This window comes from Anolis sagrei, chromosome 4 (genome assembly GCF_037176765.1).
Source record: "Anolis sagrei isolate rAnoSag1 chromosome 4, rAnoSag1.mat, whole genome shotgun sequence".
In the NCBI taxonomy this organism is placed as follows: Eukaryota; Metazoa; Chordata; class Lepidosauria; order Squamata; family Dactyloidae; genus Anolis; species Anolis sagrei.
This window is the reverse complement of record NC_090024.1, coordinates 187,354,259-187,376,597: the sequence shown is the minus strand read 5'-3', so window position 1 is coordinate 187,376,597 and position 22,339 is coordinate 187,354,259. Positions and strand designations below refer to the sequence as shown.

Here is a 22,339-nt window from a genome sequence, read left to right as displayed (position 1 = left end):
GCGGGGGGAGGGAGTCCTTTTTTCTTTTTGTTGGGCGTCGAGGGGTTGGGCGCCATTTTGCGCGGCGGCTGAGTGGAGGCGCTGATTGGGTTTCGGGGACCGGCGGCGGAGCCAATCAGAGCGGGACCCGAACCGGGGGAGCAAGGCACGGTGAGTGCGAGCAGCCAATATGGAGCCCCCGAGCGCCGGCCCCAGAGCCGGGATTGGCGGGGCCGAGTGGCCAGTCAGGAGGCCGCGCGCGGGCTAGGGCTGGGCGAGCAGCGATGGCTGAGGCGGCGAGTGGCTGGGGCCCGAGGGCTGCCGGGCAGAAGGGCCCAAGGAGGCCGGCCTCAGGGAGCGAGGGCTTGGGGGCCTCTGGAAGGCCCGTGGGTGGGTGGGTGGGCGCTCGCTCCCACAGGAGAAGGGCCACCAGGCCTCTCCCTCAAGAATCCCCCCAGAGGGCAGCAACTGGGGCCCTTCGCCTTCCTGGAGGCCTCTCGGGGCAAGCTGAGATCCTGGACTGTAACCGAACACCTCCAGCCTGCCAGCCTCCCGCCTAAACTCATCGCCTTTGTAATTAAATGCTGGGCTACACCATGGCAGCTTAGGTGATAGAAAGCTGCCTTACAGCCACAGTGCAGATGGGCCCAGAATTGCCCAGTGGCTCGAGAACCAGAGTTTGGGAATCTATGCCTTGGGAATACTGGCAGTGTTCCCATCCTTTGTAACAGCGAACTGTGACACTGGGGCAGACAAAGGGTGCATCTCCACTGTAAAATTGATTCAACTTGACTCCACTTTAACTGCCACGGCTCAATGCTATAGAATCCTGGGGTTTGGCAGAAAAAGGTAAATACCCTGTAAAACAGTGGTTCTCAACCTGTGGGTCCACTGATGCTGGTAAACTGACTGAGGTTTCTGGGAGTGGTGATGATGATGATGATGATAATAACGGCTTTATTTTTCTACCCCGCTTCCATCTCCCCGAAGGGACTCGGGATGGCTTACATGGGGCCATGGCCAGACAACATACAGTTAAAAACAGAACAATAAAATATAAAACAGCATAAAAACAATATCTATCTATATAAATAAAAATTTAATGTTCGTTTGTGGGATCAACATAACTCAAAATCTACTGGATAAATTGGCACAAAATTTGGACACAACACACCTATCAGGCCAAGGAGTGACCATCACTCATAAAAACACATCAGAAGGAGGTTAAAAAGCCATAAAATACATTACACATGCAAAAACACACACACACACATATATATATACACACACAATACATATACACAGATTGGGCCACAGCAACGCGTGGCAGGGAATAGATACCTCTAATCTCATTGGGGGGGGGGGATCAATATGCAAAACAAGTTAAAGGATAGGATGGTCAAAAAGGTGGATAGAACAAATAGAATAGGAATAGAGCAATTATAACAGAATCTATCATTACAGCTTAGCTTAAAAATATAGTAATCAAATATACGAACTGAGTTCAGGTCATGGTTAGGAGCCATCTATCAGGAATCATCAATCAAGGCCAAAACACCTGGGGACCCACACGTTGAGAACCACTGCTGTAAAACTATGTATATACTTGAGTATAAACGGTTCCTGCCCAGCTCACTTGTCCAAACATATTTCCCTCTACGACCCACCTCGGATATTAAGATCGTCGGGGGAGGCCCTGCTCTCGATTCCACCACCCTCGCAAGTGTGGCTGATGGGACAAGAGACCGGGCCTTCTCAGTGGTGGCCCCTGGCTATGGAACGTCCTCCCTAATGAAATCAGATCGCCCCCCTCCCTCCTATCCTTAAGGAAAAACTTAAACATGGTTGTGGGACCAAGCATTCGAGCAGCAGATGCAGCGATAATAATGAGAATGATTTACATGACTGATAATGGACAGACCTGGATTGTGACTTGAACTTGCATGATTTTAATTAGATGTTTTTATATTTGATATTTTAACTATTTGTTTAAACGTAAACTGTTACTGGAATTGTCATTGTTCGGGTATCTAATGGCTGCCTGTTGTGAGGTCGCCCTGAGTCCCCCTCCAGGGATGACAAGGATGGGATATAAATGTATGAAATAAATAATAAGCCTACCCAAATATAAGCCAAGGCACCTAATTTTACCACAAAAAACTGGGAAACATATTGACTTGAGTATAAGCTGAGAGTGGGAAATGCAGCCGCTACTGGTAAATTTCAAAATAAAAATAAATACCAATAAAATTACATTAATTGAGGCATCAGTAGGTTAAGATGTATTTGAATATTTACCTAAAACTGTAATTTAAGGTAAGACTGTCCAACTCTGGTTAAACCATTATTCTAACCTTCATCAATGCAATTGTGCTTATGTATCCTTCCAATAATAATAAAGAGAGTAAAATAATGGAAATGGAATAATAACAGTAATAATAGAGTAAAATCATAAATGTAACACTAGAGTAAAATCATAATAAAGTATCAATAGAGCAAAGTAATGGAAATGGAATAAAAATAATAGAGTAAAACCATAATTGTAATAAAATAATAATAACAGAGTAAAATAAATAATTTTGACTCAAGTATAAGCCAAGGGGGGCTTTTTCAGCCTAAAAAAAGGGCTGAAAAACTATGCTTATACTCAAGTATATAGGGTATTTATTTATTTACCCTATTTATACCCCCACCTTTCTCTATCCCAAAGGGGACTCAAGGCGGCTTACATAAAGGCAATTATTCAATTCCAGTAACATTAAAGTTATATCAAAATTAATACATATTAAGCATTTAAAACATTATATTCAATATAAAATCAAGCAATCCATAATCGTAGTCCAAATATGTTCTGTAGTCATTGCACATATTCCAAATCTGTTATTGCACTGCACTATTCTCTGAAAGCCTGATCCCAAATGCAAGTTTTTACTTTCCTTCTGAGGGCTTGAAGGGAGAGGGCTGATATAATGTTGCTGGAGAGGGAGTTCCATAGCCAAGGGGTCACCACGGAGAAGGCCCTGTCGCTCACTCCCACCAGTCATGCTTGCAAGAAAGGCAAGACCGAGAGCAGGGCCTTCCCAGACTATCTTAATCTCCGAGGTGGTTTATAGGGGGAGATATGTTTGGACAGGTAAGCTGGGGTGGAATCATTTAGGGCTTTATAGGCTAAAGGCAGCACCATGAATTGTGCTTTGTAGCAGACTGGCAGCCAGTGAAGCTGGCACAACAAGAGGGATGTCCTCTCTCTGTACATCGCTCTGGTGATCAACCTGGCTGCAGCCCATTGGATCAATTGAAGCTTCCGAACAGTCTTCAAGGGCAACCCCACATACAGCTCCTCTGATTCCGTAGCTTTGAGCCATGGCAGTTGAAGTACATTAGAGGCACCTTCTGATCACCTCTATGGAAGTATTTCTCAGCTTATGGGTCCCCAGATGTTTTGGCCTTCAATCACCAGAAATCCTAACAGCTGGTAAACTGGCTGGGATTTCTGGGACTTGTAGGCCAAAACACCTGGGGTCCCACAGGTTGACAACCACTGCTCTAGTGTCTCTCTGGGTGGAATGGCCCTGTGAAATCCCTAGCATTTGGATACAATGGCAAATTTCCCACTTTATGATGGATTTAGTGTGCCAAAATAATTTTGCCTTTCAGTATTACTAATGACTGGTGTCCGTAGCACCCATGGGTGCATCCACACTGTAGAATTAATGCAGTTTGACACAACTGTAATTGCCATGTCTCAATAAAATGTAACCCTAAGATTTATAATTTGGTGAGGTACCACCAGTCTTTAGCAGAGCAGGCTGAAAACCTGCTAAAACTACAATTCCTATGATTCTATAGCTTTGAGCCATGTTAGTTAAAGTGGTGTCAAACTGCATTAATTCCAACAGTGTAAATGTGTTCTATGTAGATCTCCAGCACTGGGTTCCTATATTCGTTTATTCACACCTAACAGAAGTAGTATAGTGTACACCTACAGTATTTCTCTTAGCCTGAGAAGGGTGGCTTTCTATCAACAGGTTTTAAAATCAGTTTTTATATTTCTGTTTGAATGTAAATGTGGTGAACTTGTGAATTCTGTGAAGTGGGTCTTCATGTCCTTCTCGAAGCAAAAATAAATTACATGTGATTCATTTTAAACATGTATCTTTAAATGCCATAAATAGTGTGATCTGTCATCTTCCTGAACTACAAACTGGAAGAATGATAGTTTATCATTTCTAACACCTGGTTCTATGGTCCTGCAGTTTTCTTGCAGGTATATGATGAAAGGATAGGTAAAATCAATGACATTCCATATCTGTGTGAAATATAATGTACAGTTCAAAAATTTAGAAACAATAAGAGTAGCTTTAAATGCAAGCAATTCTGTTAAAATATGCAACTGTCATTCATTTGTCCTATTAAATTGATAAGTTTGCAGTGTAAAGAAAGGAATGTGAAGTTGTGATACAGAAGTCTTGTGTTTGCGCTTGACCTCAAGGTGGCTCAAAACAGAAGGCAATTTGATACATTTTATATGATCTTAGTTGCAGAATTTGCTAGGATGATGTGTTAATTGTGCCAGATATTTTCTCTGAATAAATATCTTTATTCTCTCCTTCCCTTGTGAGTTAATATGAATACTTCATGAAAATTCATTCCTCAGCCAACTAACATACCATTCTGGTCTTGTTGCTGCTTGTTCAAAATTTATGTTGTAACTTGCCTCTACTGGAGGATGTTCTGCTGTCAGTGGAGTTATGTTGTGCTACAAAACCATACATAAAAGTGGCTTCGTGTATAAATTCAGATCACTGCTTGGGATGGAGGGGCAAAAGTCGAGGAACCACTTTATCCAAAGCCCTATAGGGCAAAGGGCAGAATGCAGAGGGCTTTGATGCTTTTCATAGAATCATAGAATCAAAGAGTTGGAAGAGACCTCATGGGCCATCCAGTCCAACCCTCTGCCAAGAAGCAGGAATATTGCATTCAAATCACCCCTGACAGATGGCCATCCAGCCTCTGTTTAAAAGCTTCCAATGATTGCTATTACCAGGTTGATTGCTATTACCAGGTTGCTGTGAAACGAAAGTCTGGACACTAGCTTCACACTGATACATTGGGAGGGAAAGGCCAAGCTATGGCTCCTTGGGTTTCTCCTGGGCTAGCCATAAAGGACTGTCAACATTCTGGTGTGCATTACATTCAATGGCACATTATACTCAAGTAAATATGGATGTTACATTTTCAACACAGATTTCTATTTTTACTTAGGACAGTGATTTTATGACACTTATTTAGAAGAACTACTGATTTTTGAAAGGTAGTTGTAGAGTACATGTGCATGTGGTTCAGAAGTAAAAAGTTTGCTAAACAGCTGTATACATGCATGTTTTTCTATTTGACTTTTTTACACCAAAGATTAATATTACTTTGCAAAATTAATGTCTTCATTTTCTATCAAGGAAATAGTGGAAGACAAGCTTTTCTTGCCAAAAATGCTGACAGATAATGTAGTAATTCAAGTTAAAAAAAAATCTTTAAAATTTCATATCATACTTTTGCACTTCTTTTCAGTTTAAACTTGTCCAAACTAAATTCACGCAAGTACCTTTCAAGGATGTTCATTTCTGTACATGTCTCAGATGGGAGGGAATTTCATAGCAATGAAGCAGCTACCCCATCTCTCTGTTTATATTTGAAACAAGAGTACCCCATCTGACCCCATTTGGAGTTGAGAAAGTACTTCAGGTCCTGTACCATGATGCTTTTCTCACACACGTAGATTTTACTTATCCAGGGTGTTCAGGATTATCCTGAATTTGAATTATTTTTACATGGCTCTCTCAAATCACCACTGTCAGATTTTATTTGTTATATTTAGGTAGCACTGCAATATCTCCATGCAGTACCAGAATGGTACAGCAATCCTCATATCTTCAATAGGATGCCAAAAGAATTACTCTCAATTCACAAAACATTAGAAACAGAAGTGTAATATGATTTATTAATAATTTGGCACCATACATTGCCAACATTATAAAACATGTAGTTTCTTGTGCAGAAAAGAACAGAAACTATAGTTCAGATAAATGGTTTCAGGTTGGTGATGGAGGTCACAAAAATGAAATAAATAATCAGGGTTAGGATGGTTTCCTTAATGTGATTTTTACCTCTTGGTATTGTGTGTATGCCTTTTTTTCTTTTTAAAGAACTCCACTCCTTTCCCCTCCATCTGTTCACTGCGTATTGTGTCTCCCAACCCCATTTCTTCCTTCCTTCATTGAAGTGTATAGGCCAGTCTGCTCCAAAAATGACTCCAGTTGTCTACCATTTTAATGCCAAAGAATATCACTTTAAACCATGTCAGGATTCAGACTAAGGGTTTTTTTAAAAAAAGAAGTTAAAAACAGTTTGAAGGAGCAGCAACCTCATGGGCAGGTGTTTTGGCAAGGTAGATTTAGGGGCTCACTAGGGGCCCATTCACACTATTGAATTGCAGCACTATTGTTCCACTTTAAAGCACCATTGTTATGTATTATGGAATCCTGGAATGTGCGGTTTAGAATGCTCTCAGCCAGAATGCTCCAGTGCCTTATGAAACTACAAAGTCAGGATCCCATAAGATGGAGCCATGGCAGATAAAGTGGAATGATGACAATAATTGTGTAGCATGAGCTGAGAGAAGTGTAGTAATGCAGTCAACTACTTAAAACCTTTCCTGTGGACAGTGGCACTCTTACATTCATCCTTTTGTTAGCTTACCATTTGGGGGGAAAGAGGCTCAATTTTGTTTCATTCCCTCAAATTGGTGTTTCTGTACCTATTTTAACATTTATGTTCTAGTGCAGGCATGGCATACTTCAGCCCTCCAGGTGTTTTAGACTCCAACTCCCACCATTTCTAACTGCCTACCGACTGTTAGGAATTGTAGGAGTTGAAGTCCAAAACACCTGGAGGGCAGAAGTTTGCCCATGCCAGTTCTAGTGGTTTGATACTTTTCAGTAGATCCAAATCTGTGGGTTCTTCTACAGTATAGAATTCATGCAGTTTGACACAACTTTGCATGGCTCGCAGCTGTGGAATCAGGGGAGTTGTAGTTTGTTGGCAGGGAAGTCAAAAGACAGCTCCCATGATCCTATAATATTGAGCCATAGCAAATTAAAGTATCAAACTGTCTAGAATGATACACCCCTGAGATTTTGCTTTTACTTAGGAAAGGTTGCTTAGTTTCCCTTCTGAGAATGTGAGACTTCAGAAGACCTGAGCTACCCCACCACTAGACATGAATGTAGGAGAAGAAAAAGAATAAATCATATTGATTCAATTAAGTTGTGTGCGTGTGTGTGTATGCCAAAGGCCCCTTCCACACAGCTGAACAAACCCCGCGTTTTCTGCTTTGAACTGGGATATATGGCAGTGTGGGCTCAGATAACCCAGTTCAAAGCAGATATGGTGGGATTTTCAGCCTTGATATTCTGGGATACAGGGCTGTGTGGAAGGGCCCTCAGTGTTCTTTGCACCCCGAAGTTTGAAAAATCTCGCGGCAATCTCAGAAGGCAGGCAAATCTCGGGACGGGGAAGCACAGCTCGCGAGATAACATTTGATCGGCGGGCGCGCTCCCTGGCCCCGCAGGGGAGAAGGGGGCGGGCGCGGGCGCGGGCGCTCCTTGGCTCTTTCTTTCTCTCGCCCGCCGCTCTCCCCGCAAATGGATCCTTCGCATTTGGGACACAGAAATGCTCCTTTGTAACGCTGGCAGGCCAGAGCCACTAGTCAGGCTCCCTGTGCTAAGCAGCAGCTCTTTTATCTCTATTGTTGGTATTGAACAGGGAAGCCAGTGGAAGATCTTTTGCTCTTTCTTTGGCAAACCATGGGCGCTCTAGAAGAAGATAGTGTAGACTCTCCGTTAACTGGAAGTCTCAAGCAACCGGCAAGAAAATCGAAGCAATAATATTTAATTTAAAAAGCTGGTTTTATAATAAGTAAACATTAACATTGTTACACTAACTTAGGTTTGCCATTATTTGTCTCAATCTGATTTTGGTTACTGTATTTTAGTATTTATTTCAAGTCAGTTTAGAGTTGATGGATTAGGAGGATATGGGTTATAGTATTAGTTAAGCCTAACTCAACCTGGAACTACATTATCAGACATCTACCTATCTTCATGGGTTCCAGTAAACTGAAAGCCCACTGTAGTTGGGTTAAGGCTGAGAAAGCAATATTTCCATGCCGTAGAGAACTGTCAAATTGTTTTATTAGGACTTCAAATGATACATATATACATCATATTTATGCCTGGGTCTCTTTGTATCCATACAATCTCCAAGCTGATGTAAACCAGCACATGTTGAGTATCCTTTATCTGAAATTCTTGAAGCCAAAGTGTTTTTGATTTTAATGTATTAATGTAATATATTAATGCCATGATTTTTTTTGCTTTTAATGATTTTAATATTTGTGTTTATTGTATCTGTTTGTTGTTTGTATGGCATTGAATATTGTCAACTTGTAAGTTGCTCTGAATCCCCTTCGGAGTGAGAAGAGCAGAGTAAAATATTGTAAATAAATAAATATTGTCGTCATTACTGTTATTGTTATTAATTATTATTTTGGAACACATGGTTTGTATATATGTACATAATGAGAGATTTTGCTGGTGGGACCAAAGACATGAATATGCACATAGCCTGAAGGTAATTTCATGCATAATAGTTTTAATAATGTTTTACATGAAATAAAGTTTGTCTGCATTGAGCCATCGTAAAGCAAAGGTGTCAGCTGTTCATATGGATAATTTTGGATTCTTTAGAATTTCAGAGTTCTGGATAAGGGACAAGGCTAGCCTGTATGTCTTAAAAACAGAGTAATACTGGTAGTTGTACTGTCGGAGCACAAGATTGGCACAAAACTTTTCAACAATTCAGTCTTTGACAGGGAAGGTTGATTTGTTAAAGCTTTTTGCAAGAATTCATTTTGTTTCTGTTACAATAAAATAGTTCTTGTCTTGATCCTTTGTGGAGCTAACCTTTCTTTTCCTTTTAGATTTCCAGTTGAGGATTGAAAAGAAGATTGGCTTTAGAAAACCATGGAGCAGTACACAGCAAACAGCAACAGCTCAACAGAACAGATAGTTGTTCAAGCTGGACAGATTCAGCAACAGGTGTGGAATGGTTTTGTTCAGTTAAAATATGGTAACAGTCATTCCTTACCGATGAGCAGTATGCCTTAGATCCAGGCCAAAGTTTGGAATATAATGCAGCAGTGTATGGGTTGGCACCCCAGATGAATGTAGATAAGATTAGGTGTGTTCTAATATGGAGATTGTATTGAATTTTGTATCATGTGATTATGGGAGCATCAGATTTGTTATTTGGAATGCAGAACCTCATCTCATTAGAATTGATGTGTTCCTCCCCAAATCTAAGATTTCTTATTAAGAAGCTTTCATGCTTAGCGTGAGGCAACATTGTCACTTTCTGTCTATAGCTGTGAATATTATTCATGCCAAACACTGGAGGGTACATATTAAGAGTGGGCCAATTTCTCCCTGCTTCTGGAGTGCAGCATCATCCCTGTGCTATAGGTTTCTTGTCTTGAGCTTTTCCTTTCCTCCTACAAAGTTTCAAGCTCTTCCTGTTCCTGTTCCCAGCAGCAGGGCGGTGTCACTGCTGTCCAGTTGCAGACTGAGGCTCAGGTGGCATCTGCCTCAGGCCAGCAAGTCCAGACCCTCCAGGTAGTGGTGACCTATCTGTTGTATTTGTGTGAGCACTGCATGAATCTCCCCCTCCCCATCATCTCACATCCAATGCTGTGTTTGCACTGGGGCTTGAAATAGGAAGATTAAAAAATAGTGGCAGTTTTAATGCTTCGTAACAGCTGTGGCTTGTGCTAACTGTAGATGGATAACAGTAACATTAACAAAAGAATTAAGAGCCAGTCTTCCAGTTAAAATGCATGTGGCAAACCGAGTACTAGTACTCCCATTGTGAATATGAAGACAAGAAATTATGGGGCAGGGACGAGAACAGTAGACTTGCAACCTTTACTATAGCATCTGTTTAGAAAAGACAATATGATAAATATGTTTTAGGTAAGGTTTTTTTTCAAGGAATTAAATTTATTGAGGATATTTCAAACCCCATTTTTTGTGAAATAAAAACATTGCAAAGATCATATTGCTTGATGATATGTTTCTTTATCAAAGGCATTTTTATTTTTTGTTTGCTGTCTTTTGTAAATGACAAGTGTTATGAAATACATTGTTAACCTTCATCACTTAGTTCCTACAAGAAGCGTTTCTGTGGTGTTTTATGGTTTGGCTTGCTTTTTTGTTTGCTACGTTATTTAAATTAAAATTCAGTGGTATTCTGAGTTATAGAGCAATTTAAACAGCTTGCTTGCACGGGGTTGATGTAGCTTGGATTTTTGTATTATGCAGTTCATTTCTTCTGTCTAAGCACCTTGAAAAACTGTACTTAATTTCTCCAACATACATATTTTGTCAAAAGTATCTTAACTGTCTGCTTTTGCTCAAACTGCTCATTCATTTCCTAAATGATTTTCAGCTCCTCATGAACTAGTCTGAATTCCACATTCATAAACATGTGGGGACCTACATTAGACTGGTGGGCTATGAATCCTGGCAACTTTTTTTCCACAATCACATTTCTAAATGCATCACAGTACTAGGTGGGCAGCGTCCTGACAAGTGCCTACTTGGTTGCCACCTCTTCTATCAGAATCATTTTAAGAAGTATATCACTGTGGCTTCCTGATTCATTTTGGCAGTTGAAAAAAAGAAAGTATGGTCATTTATTGAACACAAAAGACAAATTAGAGTGTTGTGTGGTTATATTCGGGTCTCATGATTTCAGGGGTCTGACCAGGTGCCAGAGTCTTGGCTTGTTATGTGCGGCCAGGATCAAGAAGAACCATTGGCAGAACCCCTGTAGTTTCTTCCCTGTGTGTGCAAGATCAGCTAAGTGATACCTCTATAGTTTCTTCCCTGTGTGTGCAAGGACAGCCAAGTGATAGCTCTGTAGTTTCTTCCCTGTGTGTTCATGAACAGCCAATCAGAAGTAGGAGTGGGTAGAAATGGTACATCTGGAAGCCTGCAATGGCTCTCGTACACCTGAAAGGCCTTTGACTTTTAATATTGCTGTTTTTAAATTGTTTTAAATTGTTTTTAAATTGTATTAGATTTTAGCCATTCTTGTAAGCCGCTCCGAGCCCCAGAGGAGTGGTGGCATATAAGTTTGAATAATTAATAAATAAACAAATAAATGTAAGAGACTGCAGGTTATTTCTCTGTGCCACATCTTTTAATAGCACTTGTATTGGCTGTGGTATGTTACATGTCAGTATGTAAATGATGACTAAAACAAGCACTAAAACCATCAGTTTAAATAGTGCCTCCTCTTGTCTGTCCTCATGGCTCCGGATCCATAGTTGAAAAGGGGCATTTGGTGGACAGATTGAAAACTGTTTGATGTCCCTTCTAGTCAACTAGTCTGTTTCAACTGAGAGGCCCAAAGAAAGAAATTTCTTCTTACTGCATTTGGATACTGTCTCCCAACCCTCTTTTACACTAGGATTGATGAGTTGACAGATCGGAGAGATAGTCTGGCAGTAGGGTTGTCACATTTTTTCTTCTTCACTTCATGCTCCTGTTACTACTAGAGAGCTACTTGAAGTAAATATACCACAGGCCTTTTCCCCTTTCAGTCTTTCCCTTCTCAAAGGCAGGAGATGTTACAATGTTGTATTCTGCTTTGTCTTATAAATCTCTCCCTCATTTTTCTTAGCCAACATAGTTGAAAATGTAACTAAGTATTTCCAAGGAATTTGGAGTTGCTGCTTGAAGTAATGAAGCAAGCTGTGGCCTGTAAAAACTCGTGTGCCGTATATCTTACAGGTGTCACAGTATTTGATAGAATTTGAGAAATTAACAAAATATAAAAATTGAACAGACATCTTGACTTCTCTGCAGGATTTTTGGTGGTATTTATTTACTGTTAGTATAGACATTTTGTGATAAATAACTTTTTCCTTGGACATGACACTTTTTGTTAGACTGAAATGCAGAAGAACAGATGAAAAAAATCTGAGAAGGAAAGATTGTAAAGTCATCAGTGCTGGAAGTCTGAGCCTGCAGCGATGCATGAAATAATGTTGCGGCTGGATTGTGGCCTTTTTACACAATGTCCGAATGAGTAGCATGCAATTCCTGTTTTAGGTGGCCTGTTGGACTTTTGTTTCATTGTTCTTTTTCTTCCCATTCTTTAGGTACAGGGTCAGCCACTGATGGTACAAGTGAGTGGAGGCCAGCTCATCACATCAACTGGGCAGCCAATTATGGTACAAGCTGTACCTGGGAGTCAAGGTCAGACTATTATGCAAGTCCCAGTTTCAGGATCACAAGGACTTCAGCAGGTCAGTATCCCCAGATTTCGTGGCCCTCGGGTTTTGCATAAAGTAGCAGGGACTTCTCTTGGAAGAAAGGAAGTAAAAAAGAAACTCTTATTTGGCCTAGCTGTGTTTTTATGGGTTCTCCCTATTACTTCAGTGGGCTAATTGAGTTGCTCTGGTTTTTTAGCTCTTTATAAGGAAAGAGGCATCTGCTTCTAAAGTAGTTCTACCTTCTCCCTCTGTCCCCACTTCCAAGAGATACGATGTCTTGTGCATTGAATGCATGGTTGTTAGAGCTTAGAGTAAGAGAGCTCTTTCTTTATATACCTGAAATACAGCAGCATTTGAATTCTTTTGCCATATCTGCTTTACAGTGTTCCTGTTGCAAACAGTGGATTAGTTGGCAGGATGTATAGTAAACATTATCAAGGCTCCCTTAGAAGTTAGCTTAACTTTTACCAATTATTAGAGAACCGTATTTGGTCTCTGTTTTGAAAAATAGTTTTGATCTAAAAGAATACATATATCAGCAGTGCCAAGATTAGATGGATTGCATCTGACTGTCCATTTTCCCCCATCCTTTATTTATTCTCCCACAGATCCAGTTGGTCCAACCTGGTCAGATTCAGATTCAGGGAGGTCAGGCTGTGCAGGTTCAAGGTCAGCAGGGCCAAACACAGCAAATCATCATTCAGCAGCCACAAACTGCAGTCACTGCTGGGCAGACACAGGTAAGCACAGATTGAAGGAAGGAGATTTGTAGAGATTCTGTGGGGACAGAAACTTGGATTCTGGGATTCCTCAGATAGTCTTGGCCTCTTCCCCATGGCACCACCATGAGGCGAATCCCCAGTTTTTATAAAGTGCCCCCCCCCCCTTTGAGGTTCAAAACTCAAGTGATGTTATTTGTAGACGCTTTCTTTTGCCTTTGGCTCTTCCCAGCACTAGAATGGTTCCCAAGAACATATCTGAAATCAGGCTGATAAGGGATCTCAACCACTACAAGTTTATGTTGTTTAGCATTTCAACTAATGGTATCTTTGCACTTGCAGACGCAACCACAAATTGCAGTTCAAGGACAGCAGGTAGCCCAGACAGCAGAGGGCCAGACGATTGTCTATCAACCAGTGAATGCTGATGGAACAATCCTCCAACAAGGTATGGATTCTCCATACCATAATCTCCTGTGTCATTTTTCTAAAATAACGCTTACAGGGCAACATGGTAATTACTTGTGTTTTCGTTTTAGACAGAAAGGTGATATGGTTAAATTTAGTGGCGAACAGTATTAATCCTGTTTGTTGCTATTGTGGTACTCATTAGGTAGTCAGGGTATTTTTATGGCATTTGAAAACTTTGTGTCAGGACTAAGGAATATATGATAATTAGGAGCAAAGAATAGGTATATGATGTGCATGATTTCTGACATGAAACTCCGAAGTACCCATTGCCTGAAATGTCTCAGTATGTATTTTCATAAAAGTTAGGTGTTCCAGAGTTTCAGCAGGAAATTAAAATTAAATTATGAAAGTTCTAAATGCTGACAGTATAAGGATGCGACAAGTGTGCTTTATGGTTGTAATGTACAATTGAAAGAAGATGCAAGATGGAGTGTAGGTGATCCTAGCCACAGTTTTAGTTTATTTGATTAAATTGTTGCATGCGGTTTGTTTTTAATTTGTTTGACTAAATGGTTGGATGTGTCTTTTGGGTTGTGTTGTCTGCAGTAATGCATGCCAGAACTGAACTCTTAGTAGCAAATAATTATTTTTCTTACTCCTGAGGCAACTATTAAAAATATAATGCCACTTTTGGTTTTGCTCCTCAGGAGTTGATATTCTGGCACAATATAATTGTGTGTGAATTTTCTCATTATCTCTGCTACAGTCTCCTGAAAAAGTAAATAAATCCACAGGTATTTTTCAGGGCAGAATGGAAGAATCCGAAGTGGGACTAATTTTGTTCCCTTCATCTTTTGTGTATGTTCTTTTGTTTTGTTTTGTTTTCATTTGTTAAAGTTACAGTCCCTGTTACAGGCATGATCACCATCCCAGCAGCCAGTTTGGCTGGAGCACAAATAGTCCAGACTGGCGCCAACACCAACACCACCAGCAGTGGACAAGGAACGGTAACTGTGACGCTGCCTGTTGCTGGAAATGTGGTCAATTCTGGTGGGATGGTCATGGTATGTATTGTTGTTTTGTTTTTTTTAATATCCTTTCTCCTCCTGCTGAGTTCCGTTAGAAGAACAAATGTTTCCTTGTTCTGCTTGTGAACCTTTTGTTTTGCTTATACATAATTAGCCTTAATTTTTTTGGTTGTTGTACTTGGTGTTTGACTTGTTGAAGTGTATATTTCCAGTTTGGTTGAACTAACTTAACAAATGCTTGAACTGTAATGCTTTTATGCCTTGCTCAAAATGTTTTTCCAAATACTTTTGAGTTATGATTTCTGGGGATCCAACTCTTATTCTGTTCACAATTATTGAATGTGGTTTGTAATGAGGGATGCATTAATCTGATCAGAGTGCTTCCCTGTTTTGATACAGATGGTTCCAGGTGCTGGATCAGTGCCAGCGATTCAGAGGATACCTTTACCGGGAGCAGAAATGCTTGAAGAGGAGCCGTTGTATGTGAATGCAAAGCAGTACCACCGGATTCTAAAGAGGAGGCAAGCAAGAGCCAAGCTGGAAGCAGAAGGGAAGATTCCTAAAGAGAGGAGGGTGAGGTCATAATTTTAACATCCCCAAGATGCAGGATATGGTGGATCTTTCTGTTGCTCCATTGCAGCTGTTCTGTAATCCTCTTAAATCAGAACTACTTCTCATTCATTTCTGAACTTTTCTTCCACTTAAGCTACAACAGGCGTGAAGTACAGTGCTGGACTCAAGGCACTAAGGAAATTTGGGATATTTTTCCCAGATTTGACTGGTTGTGATTAAAAAACAGACAGGTGTCATAAGGGACTAGAACTAACTGATTAATCAACTGTGAGTTGCTTAACTACTTTGAATCTTTTAAGAGAGAAAATGTATCATGTAAATATAATAATAATGGAAGATGACACACATTTCTGTAAACCTGTTTTAAAACAATTCAGTCTTATTAGGAGACACTAGCTAAGGAGGTTTAGTATGGCCCTTTACAAGCAGTGATGGAAGACCTGGAATTCTTGGTTCTCTAAAACAGTTTGCTTCAATTTTGTAAAGTTTTGGAAATCTTCATAATTGGAGTTGTATAAAATAATTAAAGCATTAAATATTTTATTTTGTTCTTACAATTTACTCCAGAAATATCTGCACGAGTCTCGGCACAGGCATGCCATGGCAAGGAAGCGCGGAGAAGGTGGACGCTTCTTTTCACCAAAAGAAAAAGATATGGTAAGTAAAATATTCCTCTTTATTTGTTATTCCATGTTTTAGCTAGTATTTATATGCACGTGGTCTCACTTTCTCACTAGGTGAGAAACCACCTGTCATTCTCTTCTCACTTTGCTAACCTTCCATTTCTGGTGTATGTTACTTTATCAGGAATTGATATGCACTCTCCACTCTTCTTGAACCCTCGTCAAACCCAGTGAGGCTTATGGTAATAGTTGGACTAATATACTTCTGTGAGCAACAAATCTGTACAATTTCTGACTAGTAATGATAGCATTAAACCCAAATTACAAAATGGGTAGTCTGATTATATTTGGTTTCTGTAGTGGCTTTAAAGACACTGTTCCAGTATTTGGTGGACTAAAGATCACAACATTACAAATTAGAAGCTGTGTTCTTTACATCTCCAATCCATTGCATAGTTAAGTGATGAGTGAAGGTGCCCTAAAGAATTTGTCTTCAAAAGGGTGGGAAACCTGGCCTATAAAAATAGCACAGGTTTTCCACCCTTCTTCCCAATGTTTTTCACACAATGCTTGATAAAAAGTGATACTTTAAGTTGTAATAAGTAATTACAGAATGCCTGTGGGCATAGAAGATTTTGCATTTATCTGTATATTATTTCCTACTGAGTTTTGTGTGTTTTTGTGAGGTGGGAAGAAAAGAGTGACATGCTATCCCCCTACCTAGCAACCTCACCAGCTTTATATCAGTTTTGTTTTGTCCTCCGCTAAGGATCCCTAACTCTTTCCAAAGTCCAGTGGCAAGTCCAGTGTCATCCTTTGTGCTGGAAGCAAATCTCCCTTTCTCTTGACCAAAATGAAGGGGGTCAGGATATTGCAGTTGGTAGAGCAAGTGGGATGCAATAAGGCTCATCTCTGGATGTGACATTATTGTTCATGTTTAGGCAAATAATACTAAAGGAGGCATTAGGAACAGCAAAACCCATACCGAAAAGGGTGCAGATTTCTGCTGCCTCATAGGACATAACTATACCATACAAGAATAAAAGTGCTTATTGTGTGGCTCTTTAAGGCACAGTGCAAGGATGAGAAACTGTTTTTGCCCCTAGAGCACTGGTTTGTCGACTCCACACATCTGTAGCACTGGAGTGCAGACACCCTTTCCTCTCATAGCAGGGGATGCTGACGAATCCTTTCCCTTTGTGCCCAGATGAGGGAGCCCTTTGAAAGCCGGATCCTGCCAATGTACTTGTTCTTGTCCTTAATTTCAAAGACTCTACAACTCTCTCTTGCTTCAACTCAGCAGAGAGAGCGTTTCCACCTTCCTGAATATCAACTCACTTTTTCTGGGTTAGGGAAAGTGCTAGAGATAGAGATCATTGGGGCAGAAAGATAATACCATGTTTACTCAAATCTAATGCTACCTTCTTTTTCTTTTCTTTTTTCTTTTTTCCTTTTTTGACTAAATTATATTGCCAAAAGTGAAGTCTGAATTAAATTCAATTGTGTATTAGAATCACGGACATAAACCCATCTGAACCTCTCCATCAGGCCGAGGCTGGCAAACTTACCAGCCTCATCCTGATAGAGGGGCATGGCTTCCCAACTGGCCTCATTCACCAGGCCTTCAAAACCTCCCCATTGGTTTTGGTGGCCTCCTGAATGAGACCTTACTTGGGAAGCCGTCCAGCATCACCTTGTCTGTTGTCCATTCCAAGGTGGGCAGCAGAGTGGCCAACAGGCAAGGGGAAGCCACAATCTTTTCTTTTTTTTGAATGCGCATTTTTAAAATTGAGGTGCATATTACAATCAATGACACATTATACTCAAGCAAATGTGGTATTTGCTGTTACTCTGCCATTATTAGTGGTGGGGAGTGGCTGTCTATTCCCTGCTACTCGGTTCATAGCTGAGTTGTAGGGAAATGTGGGTAGCAGTCCTTGGGCTTTAGAAGAGCAGACTAGAACAAAGTCCTGTCCTGCACTCTTGCACCAAACATTTTGACTGTTTGTATTTCGTTGCTATAATAGAGAATGTGGATAACATAACCTTTCCCTTGCCCCATACAGGATCCCAGCCAGGCAAATGAAGAAGCCATGACACAGATGATCAGAGTGTCCTAACAGCCAGCTAGTCGGCAAAACATTTGGACAAATAGCTTTTGTCTCTGCGACTGTTCCCTATTTTACCTACTGGACAGATTTCTAAACGGGAAAAATTGCCATCTGCTCAGCCTGTTCTTTTTCAGAACAAATACTACACTCAGTGAGTGATTCATTTTTAGGTTTTTAATGTCAGTGGCCTCAGCCAACAGAAACCGCTGCGAACATTGGTTCTCCACCCACCCAGATCACATCAGGGAGCTGAGAAGTCTGCTTCAACATGCCTTTTAACATCTGTAACCCTGGCCCAGCTTGAAGATGCCACTGTCTCAGCAATAACTGGCTATCTTACATCATTTGGTAGCCATGGTTCTTCAAACCCAGAGTGAATGCTGATGTTTGAAGCAGCCAGAGCTGGTGGTGTGTTGTTTTTTATTGTAACCTTTTAACTCTCAGTTGAACCTTCCAGCCTCCGAAGTCAAGTCTTTTGACAGCACAGCTTCCCACTGCAGAAGCATCTATTCAGATAAAACTGAAATCACGGGACATTTTTTGAGGAAGTACTATCCAGTACTTGTCTCCAGATATCCACCTGAATACAATGAAATCTCTTCTCTCAAAAAGACTGGGAGAATATGACCTGAAGTAATGCACTCACACGTTCTAAAGGATAGCTGTATGGTGGCCCAGGTGGGTCATTGGTGGGGAGAATGGGCTGGTGTTGGAGTTCATAATGCATGCATTAATGCACCAGTGGATGGTACTTGTCTTGGAACCCTCTGGCTTGCTCTTCCCATAAGCAAGTGAATGCAGGTTGCGATTATTTGCAGATAGGCAAAGTGGAACTGTCCTTGGCACAGTTGTCTTCTTGAGGGTTGGAGGATTAAATGCCATGTTATGAGGATTACTCAAGATGTAACACCCACATAATTGCCCAAACCAAATAGATATCATTACTTCCCACTGTAGCTCAGACAGCTGTGTACCAGAGAATTAATGTCAACTGTCTTTTCAGCTTTGATATTTAATTATATTTGTAAATTAAGCACTTAACAGTTCTATAGCTGTCATTTCTGATGCGAAAGACACTGTCCCTTCCCTCTTGTGTGTCTGCCCCAAATAGTTTTGCCAACTGCATGATTACTCTCTATGTGGAGGAGGTTTGCTTTTTGTTTGTTGGATTGTTTTGTTCTCATTTGATAACTCAAAAAGTTAGAATGCAGATTCATTCTGGCACGTCTCACTTTGCTGCCTTTTTATCTGTTGTGCCATCGTTTATGTCATACAGTGCAATTCAGCTGCCGCTATACTCTACCCTTATTTATTCAGGCACATCACTTGAAGATTATGAAAGCAGTTGCAAGGCAGAAGTGATGCCTGAATGTCAACCATTTAGTTTTAAAGAGGGACCTTTATGTTCAGAAGAGAAATCACTGCTTGGCCATAGTTTTGTCTAGTGAAAAAATGAACTAATTCTTGATGTGACTGTGCCATGGCTTGGTGGAGATCACCTTCACAAGGTTCAGTTTTATTACTCAAGCTGGACAGCAGTTCAGGAGAAGACTTGGGAGAGAAAATGATTTGTGTTAGCGAATGAAAAGTTTAAATTCCCAGCAGGAAGGCCAATGGAATGAATTTGATGAAAGCCAATCTGCAGAGAATATGGTCATGTAGAGTGCCAGTACCGTCACTTAAGCTGGAAATGAATGAAGTATTATTTCATTTAACATGTAATTTCTAATTTTGAAAAAAATATCTGCTACCCTTTCAATTCACTCCAGCATTTTCAACATCCCAGGTGCCTTTGATAGCCCTTGTGGCATTCTTCATCTGACTGGTTGAGTATCTTGCAGCATTTCTCCTCACTGGAGTTTACAATAAGTATCCAACCTAGAGTTTCAGTGACTGTTTCGGGAAGTGGGTTGTTTTTCAGAATTGCTGTAAATATTTAAAACATTGGTACGTACTGAAATAGCGATGTGCACAGTGAGGGGGGAACACTGCATAGTCTGGATTCAAAATGTTCTTCCATGGTTCCCCTTTTCAGCTGTTAGTTTTATAACTGCAAACAGGGATATCGAGGGAATCAGTGTTCTCTAATTCTTGGTGTATGTAATATCGTAAGAAGACATTTAAAACTGAAAGACTTAGTCATCACTATTATCCCCCATATTAAAAATTGAATAAAATTGTTTTTTGTGATACCTATATGTAGATAATGCTGACATCTATTTAATTTTTTTGGTCTCTAGAAAAGTCCTGTAGTTAGGTTTTCCTGTAATGGTGTAAAGTGACCGAATATGATCAATAATACCAATGGTTTAGACTTCATGTGTATAGGTCAAACCTGTTCAGAAATATTTGTTAATATTGGGAGTCTCAAACTGCAACAAAGATAAAAAGATCAGTCCCTGGACAAAAATGAATTAGAAGTAAATATTCAGATAATGATGTAATTGAGGACAGACCAGTGGTGAGTTTGAGAAACATACCAAATCTTTATTGACTTAAAAAGCACTAGAATATTAAACCCATTTAAAGCAATTTGATATTTAATGGGGTAAAGTAGCAAACTCCAAGTGATACTAAACTTTTCTCTTTTTTTCTTTTTTTTGAAATAGTTTGCATGTTAAACTTATTGGGCTGGGGGCAGTGATATTTGTGAAACTGTAAGGAAAACTTTGTACATAGTTCAAAAGTTTATAATTTTTTATGCTGCATTTTGAAGTGTATTTTGTCTTTAATAGATACAACTGTAAGTACTGTGTACACTATCCAGCCAATAAAATGTTTGTAAAATACGTTGGCATCTAGTCTAAACATACGTATGGGCTATTTAGATACGCAAAACTTTCATTTTAGCTGGAAAGAAGGGGTAATAAACACTTAAAGAACAAAGACAGCTCTTTCAAACAGTTGTAAATGTGAGGGGCACAACCAGTCTTTGTATCAAATAAAGCCACCATCCCCTTATACTTGCATAATGAAAGCTAATCTCTGTGTATCACACTGAGTTTCTTTCAATTGTCTAGCTTCACGTGGCTACCTAGAATGTCAAATTGGCCTGAATTTTTTTATTATGCCGCAATAACTCTGTATCTTATTCCAAATAAGCAGCATGGTTCTACTTGTAAGAGTACATTCTCGCCTAATGGTGCATTTTTGTCATATCTATAATACTCATACACTCAAACATCCTCTTGCTTGCAAAGCCAATAACAATTGCATGTTTAAAGTTATTTCAAAGGAAACACTGCTAACACACCTTTTGGTGCCTCAGATGTTAGACCTGTCTAAGAAACGTTTGCTGAAGTGGTCTATCCAATGCAATTTTCTGAATCAGCACCCCGAATAACCCCAGAAACAAGCCTAAAAACTAAGAATGTTTTTTTTTTTGGTTGGACTGTGTAATTTGGCTTCATTCTAAATTGTAAGCAGTTTTCTCAACCTGAATGAGCACAAAATTCAGGCAGAGCTTTCGTGGAATTGTATATCCTGGTTTAAGTTGCTTGGTGGAAGAGAATACTCTGGAAGGGGCATCATATGGAGAATTCCTACACATTTTAAGGATGTATGGTAGATCACCCATGTAAAACTGATGGGATGCATACTGGATGTTTCCATACTTCACCACACGTGTCAGGATCGACTTGCAGTTTCACAAATTGCTCCTGACACAGGAAAAATGCCTGCTGGGAGTTTAGTAGTTCCCAAATGGTTAAATCTGAACTGTTTGGATTCTGCCCTATTTCATTATACACCGTACAAAAATGGGAAAAACAGTCTTACTCTGTACCAAGAGTTCAGGCATGCTTGACTAATGTGGTTGTATGGCAAAGCTCTTCCTGGACAGACCATTTCAGATTCTAAGTAGTAAAAGTCTGCATATATTAAAATGGCCTACATGAAAAATTAATTCCAGCTTTTTGTGAGCATGGAGGGCTTGGAGTGTGGGACATGAGCCTTTGTTAGCCTGATGTAGTATGGGTCAAAAAGATACAGTACATTGCATATTTTCTTCAAACAGTATGTCATCTTAAAGCTCATCCTCTGTTCTTAGGTACCCTCAAGTCAAAATAGACTTTAAAAACAACAGGGGCTGAGCTTTAAGATACAGAGCTATACATGAGAGGATCCTGATGTTTTCAGTTCTTTTCAGGTCTTGGCAAACTTTTCTGATTCATCACTTGCAGTTCTTATACTTGGAGAAAAGTTGAATCAATATTTCCTTCTCCATGCCTTTAAGACATATATCAAGGCCTCAGAGTTGCTCATATTTGTTTTATATATCACATATAATGCTTGTAAGAACCTACTAAATGAGTTTGCTGTGCATCATGTTTTTAATGGCTGAAAGATGTCATATCACTAAGATATATGGAGGTGTCTATATTCATTTTATAGAGTATTGCAGAATGGCCTGATCTTGTTTATGTGGTTTATCACTCCACATGCCATCATAAAACATAGATTGGAACCAAAAAGTTTTTAAATGGTCTTCTTGAATTTCAAG

General features: G+C 40.0%; 1 protein-coding gene across 10 annotated transcripts; it reads left to right on the top strand.

Moving 5' to 3' along the window:
- Positions 1-12: 12 nt before the first annotated feature.
- NFYA (nuclear transcription factor Y subunit alpha) lies at positions 13-20,627 on the top strand. Of its 10 annotated transcripts, none has more exons than XM_060773142.2 (10): positions 13-150; positions 9,017-9,134; positions 9,627-9,710; positions 12,260-12,406; positions 12,982-13,113; positions 13,435-13,540; positions 14,401-14,567; positions 14,931-15,104; positions 15,672-15,761; positions 17,794-20,627. In XM_060773142.2, the coding sequence occupies exons 2-10, from the start codon at positions 9,060-9,062 to the stop codon at positions 17,845-17,847; spliced, it is 1,029 nt and encodes a 342-aa protein (XP_060629125.2). In that variant the 5' UTR covers positions 13-150; positions 9,017-9,059; the 3' UTR covers positions 17,848-20,627. The 10 variants fall into 10 exon arrangements, with proteins under 10 accessions (XP_060629125.2, XP_060629127.2, XP_060629128.2 ...); XM_060773144.2 differs by having other exon boundaries at positions 9,624-9,707; XM_060773145.2 differs by having other exon boundaries at positions 9,624-9,710; positions 14,419-14,567.
- The last annotated feature ends 1,712 nt before the right edge of the window (positions 20,628-22,339 follow it).